General features: G+C 41.2%; 1 protein-coding gene across 14 annotated transcripts in view; it reads left to right on the top strand.

Moving 5' to 3' along the window:
* LOC132663666 (uncharacterized) overlaps positions 1-24,822 on the top strand; it is a 72,414-nt gene that overhangs the window by 29,675 nt on the left and 17,917 nt on the right. For 5 of the 14 annotated variants that reach the window (XR_013551503.2, XR_013551502.2, XR_013551500.2 and 2 more), the window contains 5 exons: positions 4,094-4,169; positions 5,875-5,988; positions 6,161-6,320; positions 8,848-9,012; positions 21,786-22,889. Coding sequence is in view for 1 of the 14 variants with exons in the window: in XM_078436056.2 (XP_078292182.1) it covers positions 4,094-4,169; positions 5,875-5,988; positions 6,161-6,284 (314 nt within the window). In the remaining 13 variants the exon portion in view is untranslated. Of the gene's footprint in view, positions 1-4,093; positions 4,170-5,874; positions 5,989-6,160; positions 6,321-8,847; positions 9,013-11,137; positions 13,266-21,785; positions 22,890-24,822 lie in introns of those variants that run through there. The other 9 variants (XR_013551495.1, XR_013551497.2, XR_013551504.2 and 6 more) reach the window with 7 other exon arrangements.

Raw genomic sequence — 24,822 nt, forward strand, 5'->3', positions numbered from 1 at the left:
CCACACAAGTGTGGGTTTATTTCTGGACTCTCTATTCTGTTACATTCATCTATGTGTCTGTATTTGTGCCAGTACCATACTGTTTTGATTACTAGAGCTTTGTATTATATCTTGAAATCTGGGAATGTGGTACCTCTAGGTTTATTCTTCTTTCTCAAGATTGCCTCGGATATTTGGGGTCTTTTGTGGCTTCAGACAAATCTTAGTATTATTTTTTCTGTGAAAAATGAGGTTGGTATTTTGATAGGGATTACACTGAACCTGTAGATTACTTTGGGCATTATGGATATTTTAATAATATTGGTTCTCCCAATCCAGGAGCATATTTGTGTCATTTCCACTTACTTGTGTCATCTTCAGTTTCTTTTATCAACCTTTATAATTTTCAATGTACAGGTCTTTCACCTCCTTGGTTAAATTTATTCCTAGGTGTTCTATTCTTTGTGGTGTGATTGTAAATGGAATTGTTTTCTTAATTTTGCTCTCTGTTATTTCCTGTATAGAAGTGCGACTGAGGCACCTGGGTGGCTCAGTCGGTTAGGCGAATGACTTCGGCTCAGGTCATGACCTTGTGGTTTGTGGGTTCAAGCCCTGTGTCGGGCTCTGTGCTGACAGCTCAGAGCCTGGAGCCTACTTTGGATTCTGTGTCTCCCTCTCTCTGTCTGCCTCTGTCTCTCTCTCTCCCTCAAAAATAAATAAACATTAAACATAAATTAAAAAAGAAAACAAATGCAGTTGATTTCCAGGTATTATTTTTCCTCCTTCAACTTTACAGAATTCCTTTTTTCTAAATGTTTGTTTGAGAGTGAGCCAGAAAGCGAGCCTGTGTGCAGGCAGAGGAGAGGCAGGGAGAGATGGGAATAGAGAGAATCTCAAGCAGGCTCTGTGCTGACAGTCCCCAGAATTCTTGTAAGTTTTTTAGTGGTGTCTCTAGGGTTTTCTATGTAAAGCATCATATCATCTACAAATAGTGACAGTTAAACTTCTTCTTTATTATTATTATTATTATTATTATTATTATTATTATTATTATTGGCTCCTGGGTGGCTCATTCAGTTAAGCAGCCAACTCTCAATTTCTGCTCAGCTCGTCATCTCGTGGTTCATGAGTTTGAGCCCTGTGTCAGCACTAGGATTCTCTGTCACCCTCTCTCTGCCCCTCCCCTACTCACTCACGTGCATGTGCTCTCTCTCAAAAAAAAAAATTTAAAAACTGTAGTATTAGAAAACTTAAATTTATGCAGCCCCTGTTGTGCTTCTGTTGGGTGGCAATGGTCTACGTTGATAGAGGGTGCTGTGGGAACCAACTCAGAAGGGCAGCATGTCAGGGGGTAAAGGAGTGCTTCCTGGAGGACCAGATGCGTCCTGAGCTGAGTCTTAAAGGATGAGCAGAGGTTACCCAGGCAAGGACACAGCTTGAGGATATTCTAGATTGAGGTGACAGGAAGGCCCAAGGAAAGTGTGCCATTGGGGAGGAGCCCTGGGAACAGTTGGTTGTTACACAGCCTAAAGTGTTAGGAGCTGGGGACTGGAAGATGATGAAGCTGCCTGAGAAGTGAGGCCTGTCTTCCTACCATTTAACATCTAGTCGTCATTAAATGCCCTGGTTCTCGTCTTACACCTGAGGTCTGACTATGTGTCCACTCTTTGTTTGAAGTTTTGTGGACTATTGGCTGTTGAAAGTTTGAGGTTTCTGTCTCTACAAGAATAAGACGATCCTGGAAGATAAAACTAAGGCATGCACGTACGCTCCTCGGAAGGCAGAATGTTATTTTCCCTTCTGTACACAGTCCTGGAGAGTGGATAGCAGGCTCACATTTCTGCTTCAAGTGTAGACCTAATGAATGGAAACCTAGAGGAAGGTGAGAGCTTTTGGTATGCTCTCATTCATTGGGTCCAAGGAGAGTATACACGACTGCATTCACACCCATCTCTATGTCAGTGACCTTCAGTGGACTACCTCCCACCCCCAGATTTCTACCAATAAGGAATATAATTGGTCTTGGAACAACACAGCTTTGAACTGCACTGGTCCACTTACATACAGATTTCTTTACAGTACTGTAAATGTATTTGCTCTTAAGATTTTCTTAACATTTTCTGTAGCTTACTTTAAGAATACAGTATATAATACATACATGAAATATGTGGTAATTGACTATTTAGGTTATCTGTAAGGCTTCCAGTCAACAGGCTATTAGACACATCTGGGGGGAGTCAGAAGTTATACATGGCTTTTCGACATGGAGAGTTGTTGCTCTTGACCCCTGCCATTATTCAAGGGTCAATTGTATAATCATTTATCAGATTACACTAATTTGGAAGCTCATTATATCCACTCTATCCCAAATCACCCTCAGGTCTTCTGCCTTTAATAACTAATTATTAAATGGACATTTAGTAGGTCATGCAGGGTGAAAGAGGAGTACCAAAGGAGACTGAAAACCTAAGTGGATGGAGAAGCTGGAGAGTGACATCTTCAACATCTGCTTCTCACTCTTTAACGTGCACGTGAATCAAACAGATCCTGCGAAGATACTGGTTCTAATTCATTAGGTTTAGGGGTGGAAGCAACAATATGCATTTTTTTTTTGAGCTTCCGGGTCATGTCAGTGCTACTGGTCCATGGACCTCACTTTGAGTTACAAAGTCTTCAGAGTCAATTTAGTACAAATCTTTACCCACAGCTGGAAACTGCATTGCAACAGCCCTGATGAATCATTAGAAGCCTCTGAGGGAAGACCTATCGCGTGATTCACCTCCTCCTCCTTTGTGGCGTAAGTCTAATTGTTGGAACAGTTTTTCTTGTCCCTAGACGCTATCTGGGAAATTTCTATGCATTGGTCCTTGTTCTATTTCTGGAACCACGGAGATAATGAACCTGATCTCTCTTTCTCATGACAGCCATTTGGAAATTTGAAGAGTATTTTTATATTTCCCTTAATTCTTTTCAGTACATTAAATCTCATCTCCTTTCGCTGTTAATCATAGGACCCTCTGGGCTGTCCTGGGAATCTGTTCTTTAAGTGTACCTCTTGTAATTGAGCACAGCAGTCTTGCTTTGTCTAAACATCAGAGAGTAAGATGGGCCTATTACCTCCCTGGCTGTTGATTTTCTGCTTCTGCTAGAGCCCTCCGTCATCTTGGCCTGTTGACTACTCTTTGGGTGTCACTGCTTGTAAGCCCCTCTTAGTGAACAGAGCTAGAGAATACATGTATGCTTATGTGTACGTGTATGTCTGTGTATTTTCTCATTTGTCCATCCATCCTTCTGTCCATCCATCCATCCATCCATCCATCCATAGAAAACTCTGAGTTCAGCATGATAGATTTACTCCAATCCAGTTGCATAGGTAGATTGTAGTTTTCTCCCTTTCCATGTTTACAAGTCCCTTCCCTGGAAGTAAAAAAAACCTGCCTTCTTATATCCTTAAGATAGTTACCTGTGTGATCAAACCCTTGGGTAAAACCAATCGTCTATTCATCACCGCTGTCCTTCCCCTGTGCACACTTGCCTCACACCACTCACTTTCCAACACACTCCCACTTCTTCTGGGACTCAGCTAATAGTTTTTGGGCTGAACTATTTGGGAAGGCAAGGGGAAAAGGAGGAGGAGAAGTTTTTTTTTCTCTTTTGACTTGTAATTGAGTGAATTATACTAATAGGTTTTTCTAATATTGACTCATCCTTGGACTCATGCATTGTGCCCTGCTTTGATTTTTCTACTCTTTCATTTAAGATTTCTTGGTAAGTTAATTTATTTTGCTAATCTGAAAAGGCTTTGTCATGCAAGAAATGTTCTTAGACATTCCCTTAATTCCATTCTCTTTGATTTCTACAGGGGGAATATAAAGATTTCTCCTGACTTGTGTGAATTTTTCCAGAGTCCTTTCTTTTGGAAATGCTACAAGATGGCTGTGTTTTCAGTGGTGGAAATTATCGATAGGACTCAAAAGCAAGGAATCACAGAATATCTGCTTTCCAGTAGTGATGTATGACTCACCAAAGCTACAACATTTTTTATAATACCCTTAGTTTTTTTCATAGAAACAGAACTGAGATTCCTAATATTTCCTGGAATTTTTTTAAAAAGGAAGGAAAAAAAGAATTCAAGGAGATGTCCATTGGTTAGCCCATCACTGGCACGCATCGGCGTTGAAGAGTAATTGGTGAGTAAACCAGTACCGATACCACTATCCTTCATGTCCAGCCTGCCCCCAAAGATTTTCTTGGAACCGACAAGAAGGTTAATTGAAAATATAAATCTGCTTTGGAAAGCATTTGCATTTTAAGCAGAGATGGAATTTGGGGAAGCGCCATGTAGACGTCTGTCATTCTACAAGTCATAATTATTGTCAGTGACCCGAGACCTGGAGCAGATCATGATGGTTAAATAATGTCCATGGTTTTGCTCTTGGGGAAAGCCTTTGTCCCCACCTGATCATTCCCACATTGCCTTGGGTCTTTTATGCCTAAAGTGCATATGTTGCTTCTGTTTATCTGAGTAGTTAATTTTGGAGGCAACCATTTTGCAGATCTGATTTCCTTCCTCTGACAGACAAGGCCTGGATTGCTCTCGCTTTTATATTTCATTATTCACACATTCTTCCCCATCTCTCACCAATCGTCCCACCATTTCTGTTTAAAGAAGATCTTTAATATGTATGTAGACCCATCCCAAAAGGTCTACATGCTACATGTGCACATGCACATATACCCACAGTGCACGTGTACTTCTGTATATGTTCTTTTTAATTTTTTTTTCTTGACTAGATCACTCCCAAAAAAAAACATTTGAGTATGACAAAAGCTGGTAAAAGAGATGAAAAGGATGATACTTTTTGGTTAGGGAGTTTGAATTAATTTTTGCCATGACAAGTTGACTATTGGGGCACTGTGTGTCCCTGTGAATTGCACGCTTCAGCTACGTCCCTGGCTCTGTTGACCCACAGAGAGAGTAATCCAATTATCCAAATAGGGAAATGCCTCAAAACAATGAATAATCAGAAGTTGCATTTTAGAAGCATGTTCATTCATGAAACTGGTAGGTCACGTTCATTTTAGAAGTGCATCAGCAGGAATGTTGTCTGAGCCTGCACTTAGAACATTCATTCATTCAGTCAGCAAACACATATTGAGAGCCTTCCATGTGCTGGACACTGTCCTAGGTGCTGGAGATGTATTAATTAGCAGAGAGAAACATGGTCCCTGATGATAAATTTAACAACTGGTTTTTTTGAACCAAAAGCTCTGATGTTTCATATTTTGCAATGCCTGTGCTCTAGATACTCCCACCATAACCAATTTCAAGCTCCCCAAGTTCTGCAGTGCCTGGCACATAGAAACTGGCCACCATCATCATGTTCCTATCTTGATCATCATTAGGCTTGCTTTGACAACATAATAAAAAGAAGCTCACGACCTACAGGGGAAGAGTCTAAGATGTGCTCAGGGGAGTGTGTGGAGAAGGGTCTGAAAGATGAGGGACATTCCTTTTTATTTTTTACTTAAAATCTGTAAGATGTGCATTTTTAGAAGTATGTATTTTATAACCTTTAAAGAAAGAATTTACAGTGCCCAAGTGACCAAGCATGGCTTTCACATGATGCTGGCCAGATGTGACCACATCGTGGATATAAGACTGTTATTCCAAGTCCCATATCACAATATGTGAATCCTTGATAAATGGCTGTTGAATTGTTTTCCTGGTGAGAAGTGACTTAAACTATTCACAGAAGATAAGCATTCAATTTGCTGCAGACCAAGTCACCCCAAAACAGTCACTTATGCTACTGATGATATTTATTTTGCTCACAGGTTTGCAATTTTGGTGGGGCATGGTGGCCACATTATGTCTCTTCTCTTTGGCATCAGGTGGGGTGACTGGAAGGCTCTGAGTAGAATCTCTGAAGGGGCATGCCTGTGTTGGCAGGGGATGCTGGCTGTTGGCTGGGACTGCAGTTCAATGGGGTCATTTGTCTCTCCAAGGTAAGTGTCCCAAAACAGAGCCAGGTGGAAGCTATTATCAGCTTCTATGACCTAACCTTAGAAACCCTACACCATCACTTCTCCATATTCTTGTCCGCGGTGGGGGTGGGTCACAAAGCATCACCCAGGTCCAAGGAGAGGAAAATTAGATTGTACTTCTGTCTCTATGCAGGTTCTGCAGGAAGGTGTGGGACTGGAATATTAATGTGGCCACTTTTGGAAAAGACAACCTGCTCCAAGAAATTCTCACCTTTTCCATGTCATCTGTACCAGCTGTAGCTGCAGAAAAAATGTGAAAAGTGAGCCAGATTCTCTCAGCTGCCCAGCTGCACGTGAGCATTGCAACTTCTTCACGCCAAAAATAAGGCACGGTGTAAGCTGTCAGTGCTTAGCTGGGAAACCCAACAAATTTTCATGTTGTATTTCCCATGCCTAGCACAGCCATGAGTTTTAAATTCCCTGTGAACTGTCAAATATAGCTTAAGCAAAAAAAAAAAAAAAGACAGATGAACTCATGACAGGGATGGTGGAAGTCTACCTTTGCTTGGTTGGGCTCTGTATTTTAATTTTTGTTTCTAAGCTTTCTCAAAGAGCACAGCTAGGAGATTCTTCAGTGCATATAAGTGTCTTTATGCTTGCCAGCCACACGATGGATAAGGCTGTGTAGAACTTCATGTAGTGCTTGAGGGTCCAATGCATTCTTCCTATTATCTACTTACTAGGGTTGGAGTTGGTTCATTCATTTGTATCCTCAGTGTCCCTTGGTTCCCCACTGGGGCATGCATAAATAGAACATATTAACAGGAGACTAACAGGTAATTACCAGATATGTATGGATTGCCCATAGAGTAGCACTTAGAGAATTGTCAGAAAACATCCAGTTAATGCAGTCTGCTCAATTGGAATCTTAATTTATGGTATGAATTGGTAGCCCCAAACCAGTGGTGTATTAGACCTTCAGGGATTCTAATTTTTAAAGACACTATTATTATAATTTTATACTTCTGAACCAATCCAAGTTCTTTCCTAATATAAGAAGATGAGGTCATTGTGTAATAGAGGTCTCAAAAACTAAGCTCTTTTGGCAATTCACATTTAAAACAAAATGGTTCATGGCTGGATAAATCAAATGGAATTTTAACAAAGTTTTGTCCCCAATCTTTTCTTGTTTAAGCTGAAGACAACCATGAGGTATTTCAGCTAAGACAAGTCAGTATTTTGCTTTGCAGAAATTTGTTGACATTTTTAGCAGTCCCTTTTCTCCTGTAACTACAATGCCAAATGAGCAAAATGAGTGTACTGACAGCCAATACTGTCCCTGCTTCAATGGAATTCAAATATTGTGTGTCCAGATATTTCTGTTCCTTGACATATACTTGTGAGGAACATTGCTAATATCCCCAGCTCAGACAGTTAATTATAAAAATGATCAGTGAAGATAGCCTGGTGGTTCTTCAGTTCACCTAGGGGGATCTTGGGGCTCACTCCCCAAAGATGCTGTTTCACAGGCCCATATGAATCTTGAAAATTCCCCTTATGATTCTGGGTACCAGCCCAGCCTGGGACGGATTGAACTAGAATATTTGCTAACTCCTAAAATAATTTTTGTGAGGAGGGTTTTGCCTTGATAGAAGTTACTATGGCTCAGGACAAAATAGTATTATGATTCAATTTCTATCCTTGGTAAACATTTTAGAGTAGGAACTCAGGTTTCCACTAAACTTTTATATATTGACTCACTTTATAGTAGAGGCTATAGCTTTGAGAAAGAAATGGGGGAAAAGAATTCCAGTTCACAAATCACTGTTTCCCTCTTTAGCTTTGTGTTTGGGCTGAAATATTTCTTTTATATATAAATGTTCTATATGATGATGGTTATCATTATTGGCTACAAGTTTTTGTGTTTTTTTTTTTTTTACATTCTTCAGGCCCTTTCAGCTGGAGTTCCTAAAATAAACAATTATATTGTTTTTGGTTAGAAGTCACCAATGGGGCATGCCTCACAAAAATGGCAATTGTTGTGTAGAGCCACAAAGAATAAATAAGATTTCCACAGGTAGAAGAGTAGATAAAAGATACTTCCAGGTAGAGGGAACGGAATAAACAAAGGCACAAATGCTTGAACTTGCTTGGCACACTCAAGCAGAGGTGATTAGCTCAGGGCAGCCAGGGTACAATAGCTAGGGGAGATACCCATGGCTGGAAATATTCAGCCCTAAGTGATGGAAGCAAAGAATTCTAAAGTTCTGTTCCTAATTGTCCAGAGTGGCCTTTTCAAGAAATGTGTTTAGATAGATTCTGAGGATGCATCTGGCTCTGGGATTAATGAGGGCTCACAAGAAGGGTCAACAGAGTATCAGGGCCCCATAATTTCTCTTTCATACCTTCTCTTGATTAGGCATATAAATATGCTCAGTGTCTTTTTCCTGTATCTTGGAATATGTTTTGAGATCCTTGAGGGAGTCGTGAAATGTTGACTCTGTGGACAAGGGGGTTTTGCTTTTGGTTGTCATTTTAACCCTGTCGGTGGGTACTCTGGCAGGACTGTCCTGGAACATATTTAAGTGGTGAGAACCATATGAAATACACCCTAATGTTCACATCTGAATTTCTGAATCAGTGATCCAGTCAAAGGGATGACCGAGTAACTATTAATCTGATTGGCTGCATGTATATATTTTCATTTAAAAGCTGATGGGGCACAGCCCTAATTTTTTTTTTTTTCCCAGAAGATAATAGCTAAAGTAGACATTAGATCCTACTTCAGTGTTTACCAGAAAAGTTCACACTATCACAGCACTTGCATGATGTGAAATTTTATTTTGCTTTTTTTTTTTTTAATGTTTATTTCCTTTGGAGAGAGTGAGCTGGGGACAGAGAGAGGGAGACACAGGATCCGAAGGAGGTTCAAGGGTCTGCACCATCAGCACAGAGCCCAACACAGGGCTTGAACTCACCAACAGTGAGATCATGACCTGAGCCAAAGTTGGACGCTTAACTGACTGAGCCACCCGGGCACCCCAGGTGAATAATTTTTTAATAAACCAATGCAAATATTTTACATGCTTCAAAGAAACTTAAAATGTGTCTTTACCTGCTCAAAATCGTAATTTATGTGAAACCTCTCTTTGTTGTTCCCACTGTCTTTCAGTTCTGCCCAACAATCTCCTGGGGACAACAATATGTAGGTTTTTGAATAATACTGCTTGAAGATTTTATATTTAATTAACATTTTTTTTTCAATTCGTGGACTTTCTTGGGGGAACACATTCTAGCTAAAATCAGGATGTGTGCATCGTAAATTCTGTCTGCATTTCCTGTTCATCTGTCACCTCCTATTCCCTCCCCCTGGTACTAGTTATTAATTCCATGCTAGTTGATTTTGCAAAAAGAAGAGAATAAGAACATGATAAATAAGGCAGAAGAGATCTTCCAGTTCCCCTCCATTTTGAATGTGGCTCTTTGTATATCCGACAGTGCAAAGTTTGAGATGACTGTTCCACAGGGTCTTTTATTTCCAATATTTTAAAATTATTTTGATTTAGTAAGCTAATAAGGTCAATTAGTTCTTAGTGCTGGAGCAAACACTTTGACTTTTAGCTAGATATTAAGTTAAAAACCTTAGAATGTAAATCTGTGGGGAATTTTAAAGGTTGTCCAGTCCAGCCACAGCTTTGGAAATAGGGCCTCGTTCTTGAAGAACCTTCTCCACCCTTTAGGCCTAGAGTTGTGCTTGGTCATCCCTCAAACACTTCCTGTCCCATTATTCTGACCTTAAAACAGCAGTCTTCAAGCCAACGTAAATTTTCTAGTGGCCACATATCTGTGGCATACAGGTAAGTTGTGTAATGCTCAGCAAAGTACCCAGTTTGGGCCTCAGGTCTACCACCTCTTAGATTTGTAACCAGTGAAGTTACCACCACTGAGCCTTATTCATTTATCCAAGGCATTCAGAAAATCATCCATGTGTCAGCACTAGCCCAGATGCTGAGCATACAGTGTTCAACAAAACAGACATAGTTTCTGTTCCCAAAGAACTCTGCTTCTGGGAATATACAACAAAGAGTTACCATTTGCAACCCAGAAGGTCAGTTCTCTGATAGGGAGAGCCCAGGCTTGGAAATGGGGCATGCTGGACAGGCAAACTGTTTGGTGTCGTTACCTCAAAGCTGAGACAGGAATAATTATGAGTTCCTTAACTTTCTTCCCTGTAAATGGTGACACACCTACCTTGTTGGGTTAGAGTGAGAGACCGAAACAATGAATGTAACATCCCAGAGCTGTGCCCAGCCGTTCATTATTGAGCCAGAAAACATATATTGAATAGATAGCATTCCAGGCAATTGGGATTCAAAAATGAGTAGGGTGCTGTCCCCATCCTCATGGGTCTTACAGGCCAGAGGTCCAGCCCTAGCTTCTGAGGCTGCTGTATTATTGCTGTGCCCCCCACCCTTGCCTGTTCACCTGTCTGCATCTCAAGAGCACCAGCTTAGGGAAGGCAGGAATGCTTCTTTCTCTCTTGTCTGCTGTTGTATGTTCAATGCTCAGCAGTTCCTAGCTGACCTTGGCTGCAAAGATGCAGCCCATGCCCTCCCTCACCTTTTCAGTTCACACCTGCCCAACTTTTTACTGCCACACCCTGCATTTATTTGCCAGAAGGTCTCCTCTAGCTGCCAAAGCCCACTCAGGCCACACCTGGGGGTGTGATGGGGAATTAAGCCCCATCTAGTTGTCCCACATCCTACCCCCTCTGAGGAATTATACTTACCCCCATGGCAATAGCTTGATTAGTAATTTACCCTTCTTTGGCTGTTTTCCCTCTTTTTTTTAAAGTTTATTTAGTTTGAGAGAGAGATAGGTACTAGCACCAGTGGGGGAGGGAGAGAGAGAGAATCCCAAGCAGGATCCACACTGTCAGCACAGAGCCCAATACAGGGGCCCGAACTCATGAACCGTGAGATCATGACCTGGTATGAAATCAACAGTTGGACACTTAACTGACCTAGGCAGCCAGATGCCCTTCCCCCCAATTCCTAACCAATGATTTCAGAGGGTCCCCCAACTCCACCAATTGCATTTGAATCTTTGTCTAAACGTCTGCCCAAACTAAAATGTCCACACAGCATCCAAATCTTTATCTTCTATCTAGATAATTCTGGTGCCTGTAAAGAGCCCATCTCATGATGGGAACTGAAAATGTCAGATAACCTTGCAACAATGGATGGATACTTGACCTGCACTGAGCTAATCAGACGCATGTACTCCATTCCCTATGTCATGAAGAAGGAAAAGACCAGAATCGATTCTGTTGACAGATGGTCGCAGAGACCACGACCTGAATGAGCATTTCCAGCATCCAGTGTCGGCACTCAAGGCACAACACCCTGCACAGAACATGGCTTCCCTGAATGGTTCTACCTGGATATTTTTGAGCCCTGCTCTTTTCCTTGCAACCTCCGAGCTTCTACTTCTCTTGTCCTCACAGAGATTCTTAGATCTCTCCAGTACCTTTTGTGATCAATTCCTTTCCTGCCAACCCATCACGTTCAGTTCCTGTAGCATGTGCCTAAGAAGGTGGTCTTTGTGGGTCAGGACAGAACCAAGAAAACAGTCCTCTACCTCTTGCAAGCAGTTGGGACTTAATACAGAAGATGATGGAAGATCTGGAAAGCCAACCAGGGAGCAATGAGGTAACCCACAAATCAGTAGCATCTGGAAGCTACCATCAACCCTGGAGCTGGAGGAACCATGGGGGAAGGAAGGAGCTAGAACCACAGGATGGGGGCTACCCAGAGAGGTGACCAGTTGGGTCCCAAGACCTGAGGCCACACCAGGAAAAGAGCCAGAAATAGACCTGAACGCCAACAGGCAATTGCCATGCACAAGTAATGGGAGCTCACATAATTTTTGGCTGAATGAAGAGGGTCAGGACCAGAACCTTGTGTTATACCAACTTTTAAAGGCTAGGGGAATTAGACCTTGGCCCCTAAGGAGAAGCAGTCAGAGAGCCAGGAGGACACCGAGGCAAGAGTAGCATTCCCCATGCCACAGCTCTGAAGCCATCAAATCTGCCAGACCCCTAAATGGATTTCCACCAAACAGACCTCTGAATTATTCATCGAGTCCAGACAGGATACTCAGAGTGCTTATCCATGAGCTTCGGGTATCATAGCTTCTAATCCAGGCTATTCCCTGGGTAACCTGAGTTATTAAGTAAGGATCACAGTGCTTGCCAACTTTCACTGGGCAAGATAAGAAGCAATGCATCATGGAGATTTTTAAATAGCTTGGCAAGATGGGGAAACACATCACAGCAGGAACCTTAATTGATAAAGTAGAGACAAGTGCACTCATTCTCACGGTTGGAAATTACGGGACTGTCCTATTTGACTTCTGTGAGTGGATGGATTGCAACATCTTTGTTAGTGGCAAAGCAGAAGACAAAACAAAGCTCTGTGTCTGGATTTGGGAGAAGGAACGTGGTGTGAAGGAAAGAGCACCATTTCAGATCAGGAGAACTTCATTTGAATCTCACCTCCACTGCTTGTTAGCCTTGTGATTTCAGATGTTGTTTTCAACCAATCGTTAGCCTTTTCGTGGTTAAAAGTGATGATGTGGGCCACTTATCATTCTGGGCACTTCATAAATATTTGTTCCCAAATCCCCTTTCTTTTTACGATAACTCTAGCCTAGGAAAAATTCTTTCTCCAAAAAAATAGCTGGGATGAATCATTTCAATAGGAAAAAGTTTAAAATGAATTAAAATCCAAAACTCGGCACTCCTGGTTATTATCGAAAGCACCACTTTCCCTGGGCAGTCTACATCCAAGGCTATTTAGTCAGAATTTCAGATGGTCTAAAAAAATTTTATCTGTGCCTGTTTTTGTTTCTTGAAAGAAAAACCTCACTTCCCTTGCATGCCATCAAATATCAGTTCATCTATATTTTGAGTGGGATTTCATCCTCTGTTGGTGCCTGGGTGTTTCTGTGACTTGAGCAAGGGGTCCCTGTGCCTTTATCACCTGGTTTCTGCCTGACGTGGCTGGAAAGATGATTGCCTCCAGGCCCATCACAAAGGAGCGGGGCCTCCACGGTGCATTAGCAGCACCAAGGAGTATTGCCAAGATACAGCATAAAACACAAGACTCCATGGTTCCCCTCTGGGTTTCTGGAGCAGCTGTCTCTAGCTCAGCTGTGGAAATTTCAGTTCCTTCATTGAAACCCAAACACCTGTGTCCCCAGACAGGAAAATGCCTAATGAAGTGACTTCCTCCATGCTGGCTAGTCCTGTGATTTTATTCAGCCCTTAAGGACAGTGTAGGGGCTGAGGACTACACACCAGCCTAGCCAGAGAGGGAGGCAAGCCCCAGAGATGGTCACTGAGGTAGAAAAGTACTAGCCCACGTTGATGCCTGGGGGCTGCGCTCAGAGTACTCAGGGCTTACCTTGGCTTTGAAGCATCAAATGGAGGGATGCCTGGGTGGCTCAGTGGGTTAAGCGTTCGTCTTCAGCTTAGGTCATCATCTTGCAGTTTGTGAGTTCCAGCCCCGCATTGGGCTCTTGGTTGACAGCTCAGAGCCTGGAGCCTGTGTCTCCCTCTGTCTCTGCCTCTCCCTGCTGACACTCTCATGCTCTCTCTCCAAAATAAATAAACCTTAAAAAAATGAAACATCAAAGATCAGACAAAATCAGGTATCACTTAAACTTTGTCATTGCATGGGCAACCTGTATGCCTTCTCTCTCATTCTGCTGGCTCATCTTTGGGACGATACTCTTTAATTTCAGAGCACCCAAGGGATATTTATCCCTTTGGTTACATATCAGTCATCTGCCTTTAAATATCTTACTTGACATGACTTTGTTTTAGAAAATAGCATTTCAAACCCAAATTTTTTATATTTTAAAGATTTATTTTTGAGGGGGGCAGAGCAAGAGGGAGACACAGAATCCAAAGCAGACTCCTTTTAGCACAGTGAGTAGAGTAACTCATGTAATTTTTACTGTAACACAGTGAGGTGGGCCCAGTACAATCCACATTATCAATGGGAAAGATACAGCACAGAGAGTAATTGACTAGCAGAAGATCCTAAGTGCCAGAGTCAGGATTTGAACCCGGGCCCTCTGCCTCCTACATCTCTCCCAAGCTCAAGAAAATCCACCAGGTCATTTAAAGGTTTTTATAGGGGCATCTGGGTGGCTCGGTCAGTTGAACGTCCGACTCTTGGTTTTGGCTCAGGTCATGATCTCACAACTTTGTGAGTTCAAGCTCCATATGCTAGCCTACTTGGGATTCTCTCTCTCTCCCTCTTTCTCTGCCCCTTCCCTACTCGTGCTCATTCTTGCTCTCTTTCAAAATAAATAAATCAACCTAAAGTTTTTATAAAGCTCTTTCTGCTGTGTGTCCTGTGGTTTCACCCAAATTGCTTGCTGTCATTTATCCCTATGCCCACTGCTCACACTGGATTTCTTCTCACTATTGTCCAGGAGATTTCCTTCCTCTCCCTCTTGCATCGATTCCAGGTTTTTGGGGTGTCGTTCCTTCTTTCTTGTGGAACCATCCTTTAGAAGACATCTCAGAAAATTTTTGCATTCTGTCTTGATAGTGTGGGGTATGGCGTTCCAATGTCCTTGGAATATTTCTCTTCTGATCTGTTAGTACGATGTTGGGCCTCCTGGTTTCCTCTGTATTTCAAATTTTTTTGAGGTTTATTATTTTTGAGAGACAAAGGGTACAGAGAATCTGAAGCAGGCTCTGAGCTGTCAGCACAGAGCGCAATCTGGGGCTCGAACTCACAGACTGTGAGATCATGACCTGAACCAAAGTTGGACAAAGCCATCCAAGTACCCCCCCCCACCACTTTTTAATATTTATTATTTTTGAGATAGAGGGAGGCAAGGTTTCCTCTATATTTTAGAAAAATGTTTTGAGTTATTTCCTTATTGTCCAAATCTTTTACAAATTTTATATTTATGAATATAACTTTAGCTCTCACCTGTAAATTTCTAAGAACTCTTTCTTATCCTAATAATAATCTCTCCTTATTTCTTTTTCTTAATAGCATCCTGACCTTTTTAAGGATAAATAGCTTCTCTCTCTGAGGTCATTACACAGTTTTATTAAACTTTTTTTGAGTTTCCTTTCTTCCTCCTTTGTTTTGATGTCTCATCTTTTATGTTAGAGACTTTCTTCACATGCCAAGTAATCTTTAGCTCTCTCTCAAGATTTGAAAAAGTGAGTAAATGCTGATGGGAAACTCTATGGAGTTGGGCATGGCTTGTCAGATGCACTGGACGTGACTGGATGAAGATTTGTCTTTTTCATTAGGAGGTTTCTAAGTGTCTGTACGTATAGGTTTGTCTCCAGGCACATGAGGTATTTTTTTTTGTGCTGAATTTACTAAAATTCAACGTTAGATGTGGGGGTTCCTAAAACCTCTTCTGCTATTTCTGCAACTTGGTTTCTACTTCCCTGCCATCTTGCTTGTCTTTTCTTTCCCCACTACTTGCTTCTGAGACATTTTAATGTAGAGGGGTTTGGTTCATGCTGACCCATGTCCTCAGAGGGCTCTTCTCTCTCTCCTTTTTTTTAATGTTTATTTATTTTTTGAGAGACTGAATGCCAGTAGGTAAGGGGCAGAGAGAGAGGGAGACACAGGATCTGAAGCAGGCTCCAGGCTCTGAGCTGTCAGCACAGAGCCCGACACGGGGCTCAAACTCACCAATCATGAGATCATGACCTGAGCTGAAGTCAGATGCTTAACCCACTGAGCCACCCAGGTGCCCCTACAGGACTCTTCTCTTACTACCCCTTATCAGCTTTACAAATTTCCTAAATGCAAATGGTGCTATCAAATGATAGTATGAATTACTGTTCCATTTGTGCCACAAACCCAAACGTGTCAATTGTGGAGTGAAAAACTCTAATTGTTCTGTGATAGCTGTGGATAAACTTGACTTCTGGACTGGTGCCAGCTTACATATGATCCTTATTTCCTTATAATGTGTAATTATTGCATTTAGATCCATTCATTATTATATTTATCTTGAAGCACATTAATCTCCTTGTTGTAGTGACTCTGATAAAACCACGTGTTTAGTTATCTTCTTGTGTATTTTAAGTCCCGTCTATTGAGTTTCAGTGGAACTCTCTCAACCTCTTGGCAAACTTATTATTAAGGACTCCTTCCCAAGCCCTTAAGTGCTGTAGAAACTAGTAGCTGTAGATACAGCTGGATCCTTAAACATGATTTCCTTCATGCAGCATTTCAAATACTTAATTTTCTGGCCTCACACTGGGTTGTTCTCTGCTTCTTGAAGCTTACCACACTCTTCTGATTTCATTTCTTTCCCCATCACACTTTTTCCATTCTCCTTTGGTCCATGTACTCAACTTGACCTCTGATGTAAGACTGCTTTGAGATTCTGTACTCACCTGTTCTCTTCTCTACCAAGTCTCTTTAAGGGATTCCAACCAGCCCATAGTTTTATGCTGATCAATCCCAGACATTTATCCTTAACTATGTTGTATCCCTAGGACTCCTGACTCTAGTTGCCTTTGCAACATTTTCAGATGCTTAGCAGTGACTCAGAAGTTCTATACGGCTTGTGCTGTCTTCACACACACGGTCTACCCCTTACACACCTCTTTCTTCCCGTTTTGGAAAATGGTTCCAACATTTAGCCGCTTGCTCCAGCCCCAAATCTGACAATTTTCCTTGATTCTTCTCTTTCACCCAACTCAAAAAAGCCATTTATCTACACACTACTGATCCTACTCCAACATTCACCTTGGATCTGCCCAGTTCTATGCATTTCTAGGACTCTTGCCTCAGATAAAAATATTCTTTTCTGACCAGCTACAATGGATTTTAACCTGCCATTTCTGCTTTCAGTCTTGCACATAGCAGCCACTGCAAACTTCTTGAACCATAGATCAGATCAACCATCAGTTTAAAATTTTCTACAAGTCTCTATGACTATAGAAGATAGGTGCTCTGGCTTTTGCCTACCAAGTCTTTCTTTGGTTCCTCACCACTCCAAGCTTATTCCCTCCTCTGGAGTCTTTAAACTAGCTCTTCCTCTGCCCACACACATGGCATATTCTTACTTATATTCCCTTCTAAAATGTCACCTCCTCAGAGAATCTTTGCCCGGGTATCCACCAAGAGTGTTCAGCCATTTTCTTTCCCTTCAGCCTATTTTAATTCTGTGGATAACACTTACCACTATCTGATTTTTTATATATATACATATAATTTTGTTTTTACTTATTTTCTGTTTGTTGCCCCCACCAGAATGTAAATTCTTTGGGAGCAGTGACTTTATCAGTGTCATTCAACTTAGTATCGTGAGTGTCTGGCACTAAGTAAACAGTGCTATTTGTTGAATGAACAGACGAATAAGGTGGATTAAAGGCACTTTAGAAGTGAGAAAAAAGGAGTAAACCTACTTGCCACAGATCACATAGACAGCAGGCTATTTGGCCTATTGCTTTGAATGGGATCATTGTCCTAATGACCTCTACTGCATCCCATGGTAACTAGCTTTTTTGTTTTTATTTTGTTTTGGTTTTGAGAAGGGAGGGTGCACTAGTACATGCGGGAGGGAGAGGGAGAGAGAATCTTTAGCAGATTCCATGCTCAGTACAGATCCCAATGCAGGCTTCCATCTCACAACAGTGAGATCATGACCTGAGCTGAAGTCAGACCCTTAACCAACTGAGCCACCCAGGCACCCCTATGTTTTAAGGAATTTTTTAAGGACATTTTTAAAGGAAAATGTTGAATGAGAAACTTGCAGTCTTCCCCAGGTTTTGTAGGAATGGAGGATGGAGAAAATGGAGGTAATTTAGAGCAAAACGGAAGAACATCTAAAGAAGATCCCTAGTAACATTACCTCTATTTTCCTGAGGAGAAACCTACCGCTTGAAGAGGGCTTAAGTCACTCAGCCCTTACTTACTCAGAAAGGGGTGAAACCACAGTTCAAACTCTGGTTCCAGTTTCAAAGACATGTATTCTCTACCACACCTGTTGGTGGTGATTCTCAAACCTGACTGATCTAACCCTTTCTAATTCCATCTACTTAACACGGACATCCCTCTATATGTCACAGACACATAAAAATGCTGGATGAAATATAATGAGACTATTTCACATACAGGCAAGGAAGAATAGAGGGAGAAATTTTGTCTCTTAGTTTCTTGGTCTCTATGTGCCAAAAATAAAGAAGAATCTCATAACTAATGTGTGAGTACATGAGTTGAGGCCAGAACAGAGGACATCAGTCATGGCTAAGGGACATACAGGGGTTGGGTCTTTTTACACATGTCTAGAAGACAGGAGTGGCCCTTAGGCCTAAGAAAGATAAGGATTTGCAACTGAAATTCACACAAAGCTAGAACCCAGAAAGACCTGTTCTCACTGTATTAAGGTACTATAAAGCATTATTCCCTTACTAAAGCTACTGACAAAATTCTCACTGATCAGATATGGAAAAAAGATCCCACAACAAATGGCAATTTAAATATCTATATCCAGTGTAAGTGTAGAATTCAAATTTTAGACCATTCTCATAGCAGAGGAATCCCAAGTGGAGATATTAATGTAGATATAGTAAATATTTCCGGCCAGTGAAATTCCTGGACTCCACAGGAAAAATCCAGTGTAAGACTTCTCTGTAGGACTACTACCAATCTTAAAGTACACAGCATTCCACAAGGACACTACATCCTAGCTGAAAAAATACAAAGTACAGATTAAGGAAGCCGTCTAAAAATGGGGGAGTTGACAGATGCATGTGGGAAGAATAACATCGAAAGAATAAGATAAACTAACTGTCTAAAGCTCTCTATAAATTTAAGTATAATTGCAATCCTGAAAGAGATAGAGACATAAAAACCCTCATGAAAGAACATAGAAAGAACAGGCAGATATGACAACCCAGTAGAACAACTCAAAGTGAAACACTGTAAATAAAATTGAACAATGACCAGTTTTGAGAGCAGATTGGCACAGTTAAAGAGAGACTTGATAACATGGAGGATGTATCTGAGGAAATTACCCAGAGTGCTGCAAAGACAAAGAGGTATGAAATCAAAAAGACAGGTTTGGAGATAGGGAGAATTAAATTAGAAGTCTGAACTTAAGTCTAATTGGAACTTCAGCAAGAGAAGATGGGAAGGCGCAATGCTTTAAGTGAAATGGCTATGAATTTTCCAAAACTAAGGAAAGTCCTGAAACCTCACACTGAATCGGCAGAGTGCTGCATACCATGTACAAATCTGGTAGATTCATCGTATGAAGAGAACACTGAAGCAAACACTAGTTGAAGATCCGGTAGAGAAAACAGATAACATACAAGGGAATGATCATTAGAATAGGAGACGTCAGCAAAATAGAGACCAGAAAACAAATCTACATTCAGATCATCAAAATCACCTGAGAAGCATATGAAACTATAATATTATGGTTTTATCCCAAATGCTTTGAGTGGTGGTCAGGAATATCCATTAAAAAAAAAGAAAAAAAAAAAAAACTTCAAGGAGGTTTAAAACCCTTGTATTCCTGAGCACCAAATACATAAGCACACACCTATATTCACATTATCACACTGATCTCAAGTATGTGTTAGTGAAATCTGCCCCCCCCCCCAAAAAAACACCATGGAGAGGTTTAATCCAAAACCAAGGATAATTTCTAATTTTTCTCCACGCAGTCTCCAGGAGATTCATGCTCAATGGTGCAAGATGATCTCCAAAGAACTAGGTGAAGGAGTGAGTGCAAGCATCTCTGACCTCACACTTCCTCACATTCCCAATTCCATCTCCTCCAGCACATGTACAATGAGAATCAGAGGACACATCATTCTCCATCAGACCTCCACAATCCCAAGAGCATATGTGAGGAGAGCATTACGTGACACACGATTCCCGACATACTTGATACTTTATATTACATCCAAAAAGATACCTTAAGACACAGAAATGTAGCCTATGTTGCCTTTATGGACATCTGTTTTCAGACGACTGGCTTTCACTGCTGTAAAAAAAAAAGCTAATTCTACATTAATACGAGGTTTTATTTTCTCTAAACCTCTATACTCAGAGGTGTTCATTCCAGTATTATATACATGTAGGTAAAAACCTGGAAAACTCCAGCAGGAGGGAGGGCAGTGAGGTTTTGTCACAGTGTCCTACGCACATGCAGTAATCTGTTTGCTCTTTGGCCAGAACTCCTTATACTTTGCTTTTCCCCTTTTCATAAACAGTGCTTACGTAAACAGTAGCACATCCACATGACAGAACTATGCTGGTAGAAAAATGATGTTTTGAACAGATAGTTCACAAAAGAATAAGAATGTACCATAAACACGTAAATATTTAACCTCATTAGTAATAAAGAAGATAAAATTCCATTTTCTTCTATAAGATTAATTTGGGGGATAGGCACTACTTTGCTACTAGTGTTATAAATTGGTCCATAATTCTTGGCTCAAAAGTTGGTGACACATAGACACTTAAAATTTTACTTTGTTTTGTTTGCTGAGCAGTTCCATGTAAAGACTATAAAAAAAAAAGACTATATATTTTTAAAAATTGAACAAGCATAACATTGTTTATATTAAGAATATTTGGAAACTTAAGTGTCCAAAAATAGGAATTATGCCAATAAGACCTGGTGTTATACAATGGAATACAGTTAGGAAGGATACTAAATAATACATGGTAGTAACTCAAAAGTTGCAAAATTGAAGGTAAAGCAGTATTTTTATAGTTAAGAACACACAATGTCAAGAAAGAGACGTACTAAGAGTGAATAGTAATATTCTCTGGGTAGCAGGAACATATGGGTGGGTCTTTTTGTATAGAATTTTCTTTAAGTTTTGAAATGACATTTTAATTGTTTCATTAAGGAGAAAATGGTCAAAAATTTTTAAGCAATAGGAGATAATGCCAATAATGGCAAAAATGAAGGTTGCCTTATGATTACAACTATATAGAAATGTGTAGATAGAAGAAAAGTGGGGGAAAGAGGGGAAGAAAAATCTCTCTGAATAATGGTTTTCTTTGGCCAGGGGCATGTGGGACAAATGTTTGCTGCTTTTATGAATTTTTCGTACTTTCTAATTTATTACAAATTTCATACTTAGAAGAACTAGAAGGAAATTTAATCAGGTTTTTTTCCCCATTATAATTTCATTTTAGACACCTCTCTGCCATAGCAAGGAGCCATTCTGAGTCCTAACACCAATTTTCTGGGCTCCATCCAGGCCACTGTCTTAGCTAAGTTTGCATAAAATATTACTCCTGAAGTTATGATTTCAATCAAAGGAGGCTGGGAGACTTTTCTAGAATCCTCTCCTGAGTCTATCAGGAAGCTGGGGGAGATCAGAACCTGTTTGTTTCCACTCCGTATTCTGTCTGGGTCTCCAGAGGGGGCGGAGAGCAATGAGATCTGGGCACCACTGCTGGAGTTCCATGTGGTAGGACAGTTGCTTTCTGGCATCAGTCCCTGACACATATGCTTTGCCTCTCCACTTTCGAGCAGAGGGCTCCTTGCCTGCACTAGTCTGGATGTCAGCAAAGTGGCCTGCTGGCCCCAAAAGCTTTCCATATGAATTGCTGTGGGTGGTTTCTGCACATTGAAACTTGGCCCACAAACACACCCCTCCCCACACACATACGACATATTCCGTTAGAAGCCATCCAGGTTCTTGGCCTGAATATTGGCCAAAACCAGACTTTAAAGAATCACCTATTTTCCGTCTGCTATGATACCACATTCCCTTCTCCTTTCAGCTTCCAGGCCCTTCTCCTGTCTTGTCTCCACATAGCTACGTGAATGAACTGATCTCTCACCTCCATGGCTGGGGAATCTTCTGCAGCGTCCCATCACATTCAGGATAATGTATGTATTTCCAATGATGGAAAGCAAAGTCCTTTATGACGTGTCTCCAACTTACCTACTCACCCTTCCCCTTCACCAAGCATTTCCAACCTTCCTCTATTGCTCTAACTCGCAGTCTGTGGCCTTGACCCACTTCCTCACTTATCTCTGCTTTTCTACATGCTATTCCATAGCCTTCTCCACTTTGTCCCTCCTTCACTATCTTTTCATCCTTCAAAAGTCAACTTGAGTGTCATTCCCATTGGGAAGGCTTCCTGACTCACCGCCCATCTTCCTCCTCTGTCCTAGGTGCTCTGGCACTTGACCCCTACATATGCAGCTCAGCTCTGTCTTTCACTGGATTGTGAGGTCCTTGCAAACAGGGACTGGGTTTTCCTGTGGTCTTATTCCAGTGTCTAGCCTACTTTCATAGTTTCTAGTGAATAGCAAACACTCAAAAAGGTATCAAGCATTTCCACTCCTGGTATAAACCCAACAAATCCAAGACATGTACAACAACATTCACAGCAGCATTGCTGGAGTTAGTCCTAAACTGGAAAGAACCCACAGGCCTGCTCACCATAGAATGAGTAAATCACAGCATTTTAAGTAAATAAATCCTATACAACAATGAGAAGGAATGAATGAATGTTGTGAATTCATCTCGCAAACATAATGTTGAGTGAAAGCATTTGCAGAAAGAAGAGTAAATGATCTATAACTCCGTTTATGTTAGAAATCATGTGAGTAGTTACCCTCGAAGGTACAGGGGAACTGACAGGGGCGTCTGGGATCCCAGCAATGTCCTGTTCCTTGACCTGGATGCTGGTTGCATGGACATTTTCACACCAAGAAAATCCATCCAGCTGTATATTTATGATTTGTGCACATATCTATCATACCCTAATAAAAATTTTAATTGAGGAAAGTTCCCTTTGTGAAACATGTCTCTCTGGTGTTTTGAACAGTGACAGAATGGGCAGTGTATGTTTGCTTCAAGTGAATTGCCAGCTTGATTAATGCTCTTTTCCCCCCCACTCATGATGGTGTCACATGGTAGAATGGAAAAAAAAATTTTAAGTGAAAATCTCTTCCTCTACTGGGTCTAGCATTTGCTTTAAGAAATGTGATGCTCATTGGTGTCACAGGTGTTCATTTGGGTAGTTGGGATTCTCAACTTGAATTTTGGCAACCTCTAATAATTTGGGGCTGTATCACCGTATAAATAACTATAACTGGCATTTCAATCTTTGTATCTTCATCCTTTTGTATTTAAGGTTTCTGTCACCAACAGGCATAGGCTTATTGGCCTGCACACGTCAATCACACCTTCTATATACTTTATTGATTCACCTTTCATTGCTACATTTCAAAATTGGTTTTCTTCTTGGTACAAAGATAAATTATCTACGTTAATCTTTCTTCCCCTCCAAATTTTAAAGGGTCTAGAAATACCCAGACTAGGGGACATGTTTAAAAATACATTTCCTTCTCTTTCAACAAACCAATACATGTACAAAAGGAGCCTGATGACCCTGGATGTTTGAAATGGCCATGGCCATCTTGGCTGTTCTCTGGGCACTGCACACTGGAGCCCGTCCACCCATCCCTGCAGGGACTCACCGAGTTTCTCTCTCACGTTCTGAAATAAAAGCCTTTCAGTGTCTGCACAGATGGGAATTCTGCTGCCACCTTCTCATTTCACATTTCCTGCACTTTTCTTCCTGAGCACTTGACTGCCCAAAATAGAATCATGGTTTTTTGAGTCTGTGTGTAGGAATTTAGTGGGGGAAATGGCCCAGGTTTCTGTCATTCCCTGTAATTACCACAACTTGAGGTAGTTTTCCTCTTGGCTACAGGGTAGATCACAGATTCAGAAGAGTGCTCAGAGTGTCTTTCAGAGAAGAGCGTGGATTTTCCTTCAGGAGGTGGTTGGGGAGGGCTCCCCTCATGGCAGGGCATCAGTGTCCAAGGAGGACACAAGAGGGCACAGAAAACAAAGCCTTTGCATGCTTTGCCACCCAATAGCCCCCTTCTCCTATTCTCTGCCTTTCTGAGGTCTCTTCCTCACTGGATATCCCCTCTTCTCTGCCTTTTTAAACTCAGCTCCCAAAAGGATCAACACCCCTGCTTCTGTCTGCTCAATTGAATTATCTCCATCCTTCCAAGCCTAGTTTAAATCCCGTCTCCTCTGGGTAGCCTTCCTGGATGACTTCCTCTGAAAGTGATTTCCCACTTGTCTCATTTTCTAGAGCCCCTGCTAGTATTAACTGAATACTTCCGTGCCAGACTTTATTCTTAGCACTTTACATACACATATACAAAGTCAGAATCCTTACAATGACTCTATAAAATAGGTTTGATTGTTATTCCCATTTTATAGATGAGGATTCTGAGCCATAGTGATACCATAGCTCCCTAATTAGATGAGAAGCTCCGTTTACCAGCTCTGGCTTAGGGACTTGTCCCTTTCACAGCACAAGGATTGGAGACTTGCAATCACTAATTCTTCACCTCATACTTGTCCACTTTGCTGTGTGGTGAACTTAAAACCATGAGAAAAAGATTTTGAAAATCACTTCTGCACATTGTATGTTACCTTTCCATTTCTGTAAACATGGGGTACTGTGCAACAGAGGCAGGATTGATAAAAAAAACCCACAATAACAAAAAAAAGTCCTTATTTGGTAAGTGATGGCACGGTGGTAAGTGATGTGCATTCAGTAGTCTCCTAATCCCAGCTCTTCTCTCCCAAAAGGATCAGAGAGAGGTTACAAAAGCTTGCAATAGGATCAACTAAGTAGATTAAGCCAAGGGAATACAAATGTAGGAAGTCAAACAAAATCCTGAGTTCTGTCATCACCCAAGAACACATGCCCTAAAGACCCTCCTTTGGAAGTGGAATTTGACTCTAGGCTTCCCACTGTTGGTGACAGAGAAGGACACATA

Source organism: Panthera onca, chromosome D4, assembly GCF_046562875.1.
Source record: "Panthera onca isolate mPanOnc1 chromosome D4, mPanOnc1 haplotype 2, whole genome shotgun sequence".
In the NCBI taxonomy this organism is placed as follows: Eukaryota; Metazoa; Chordata; class Mammalia; order Carnivora; family Felidae; genus Panthera; species Panthera onca.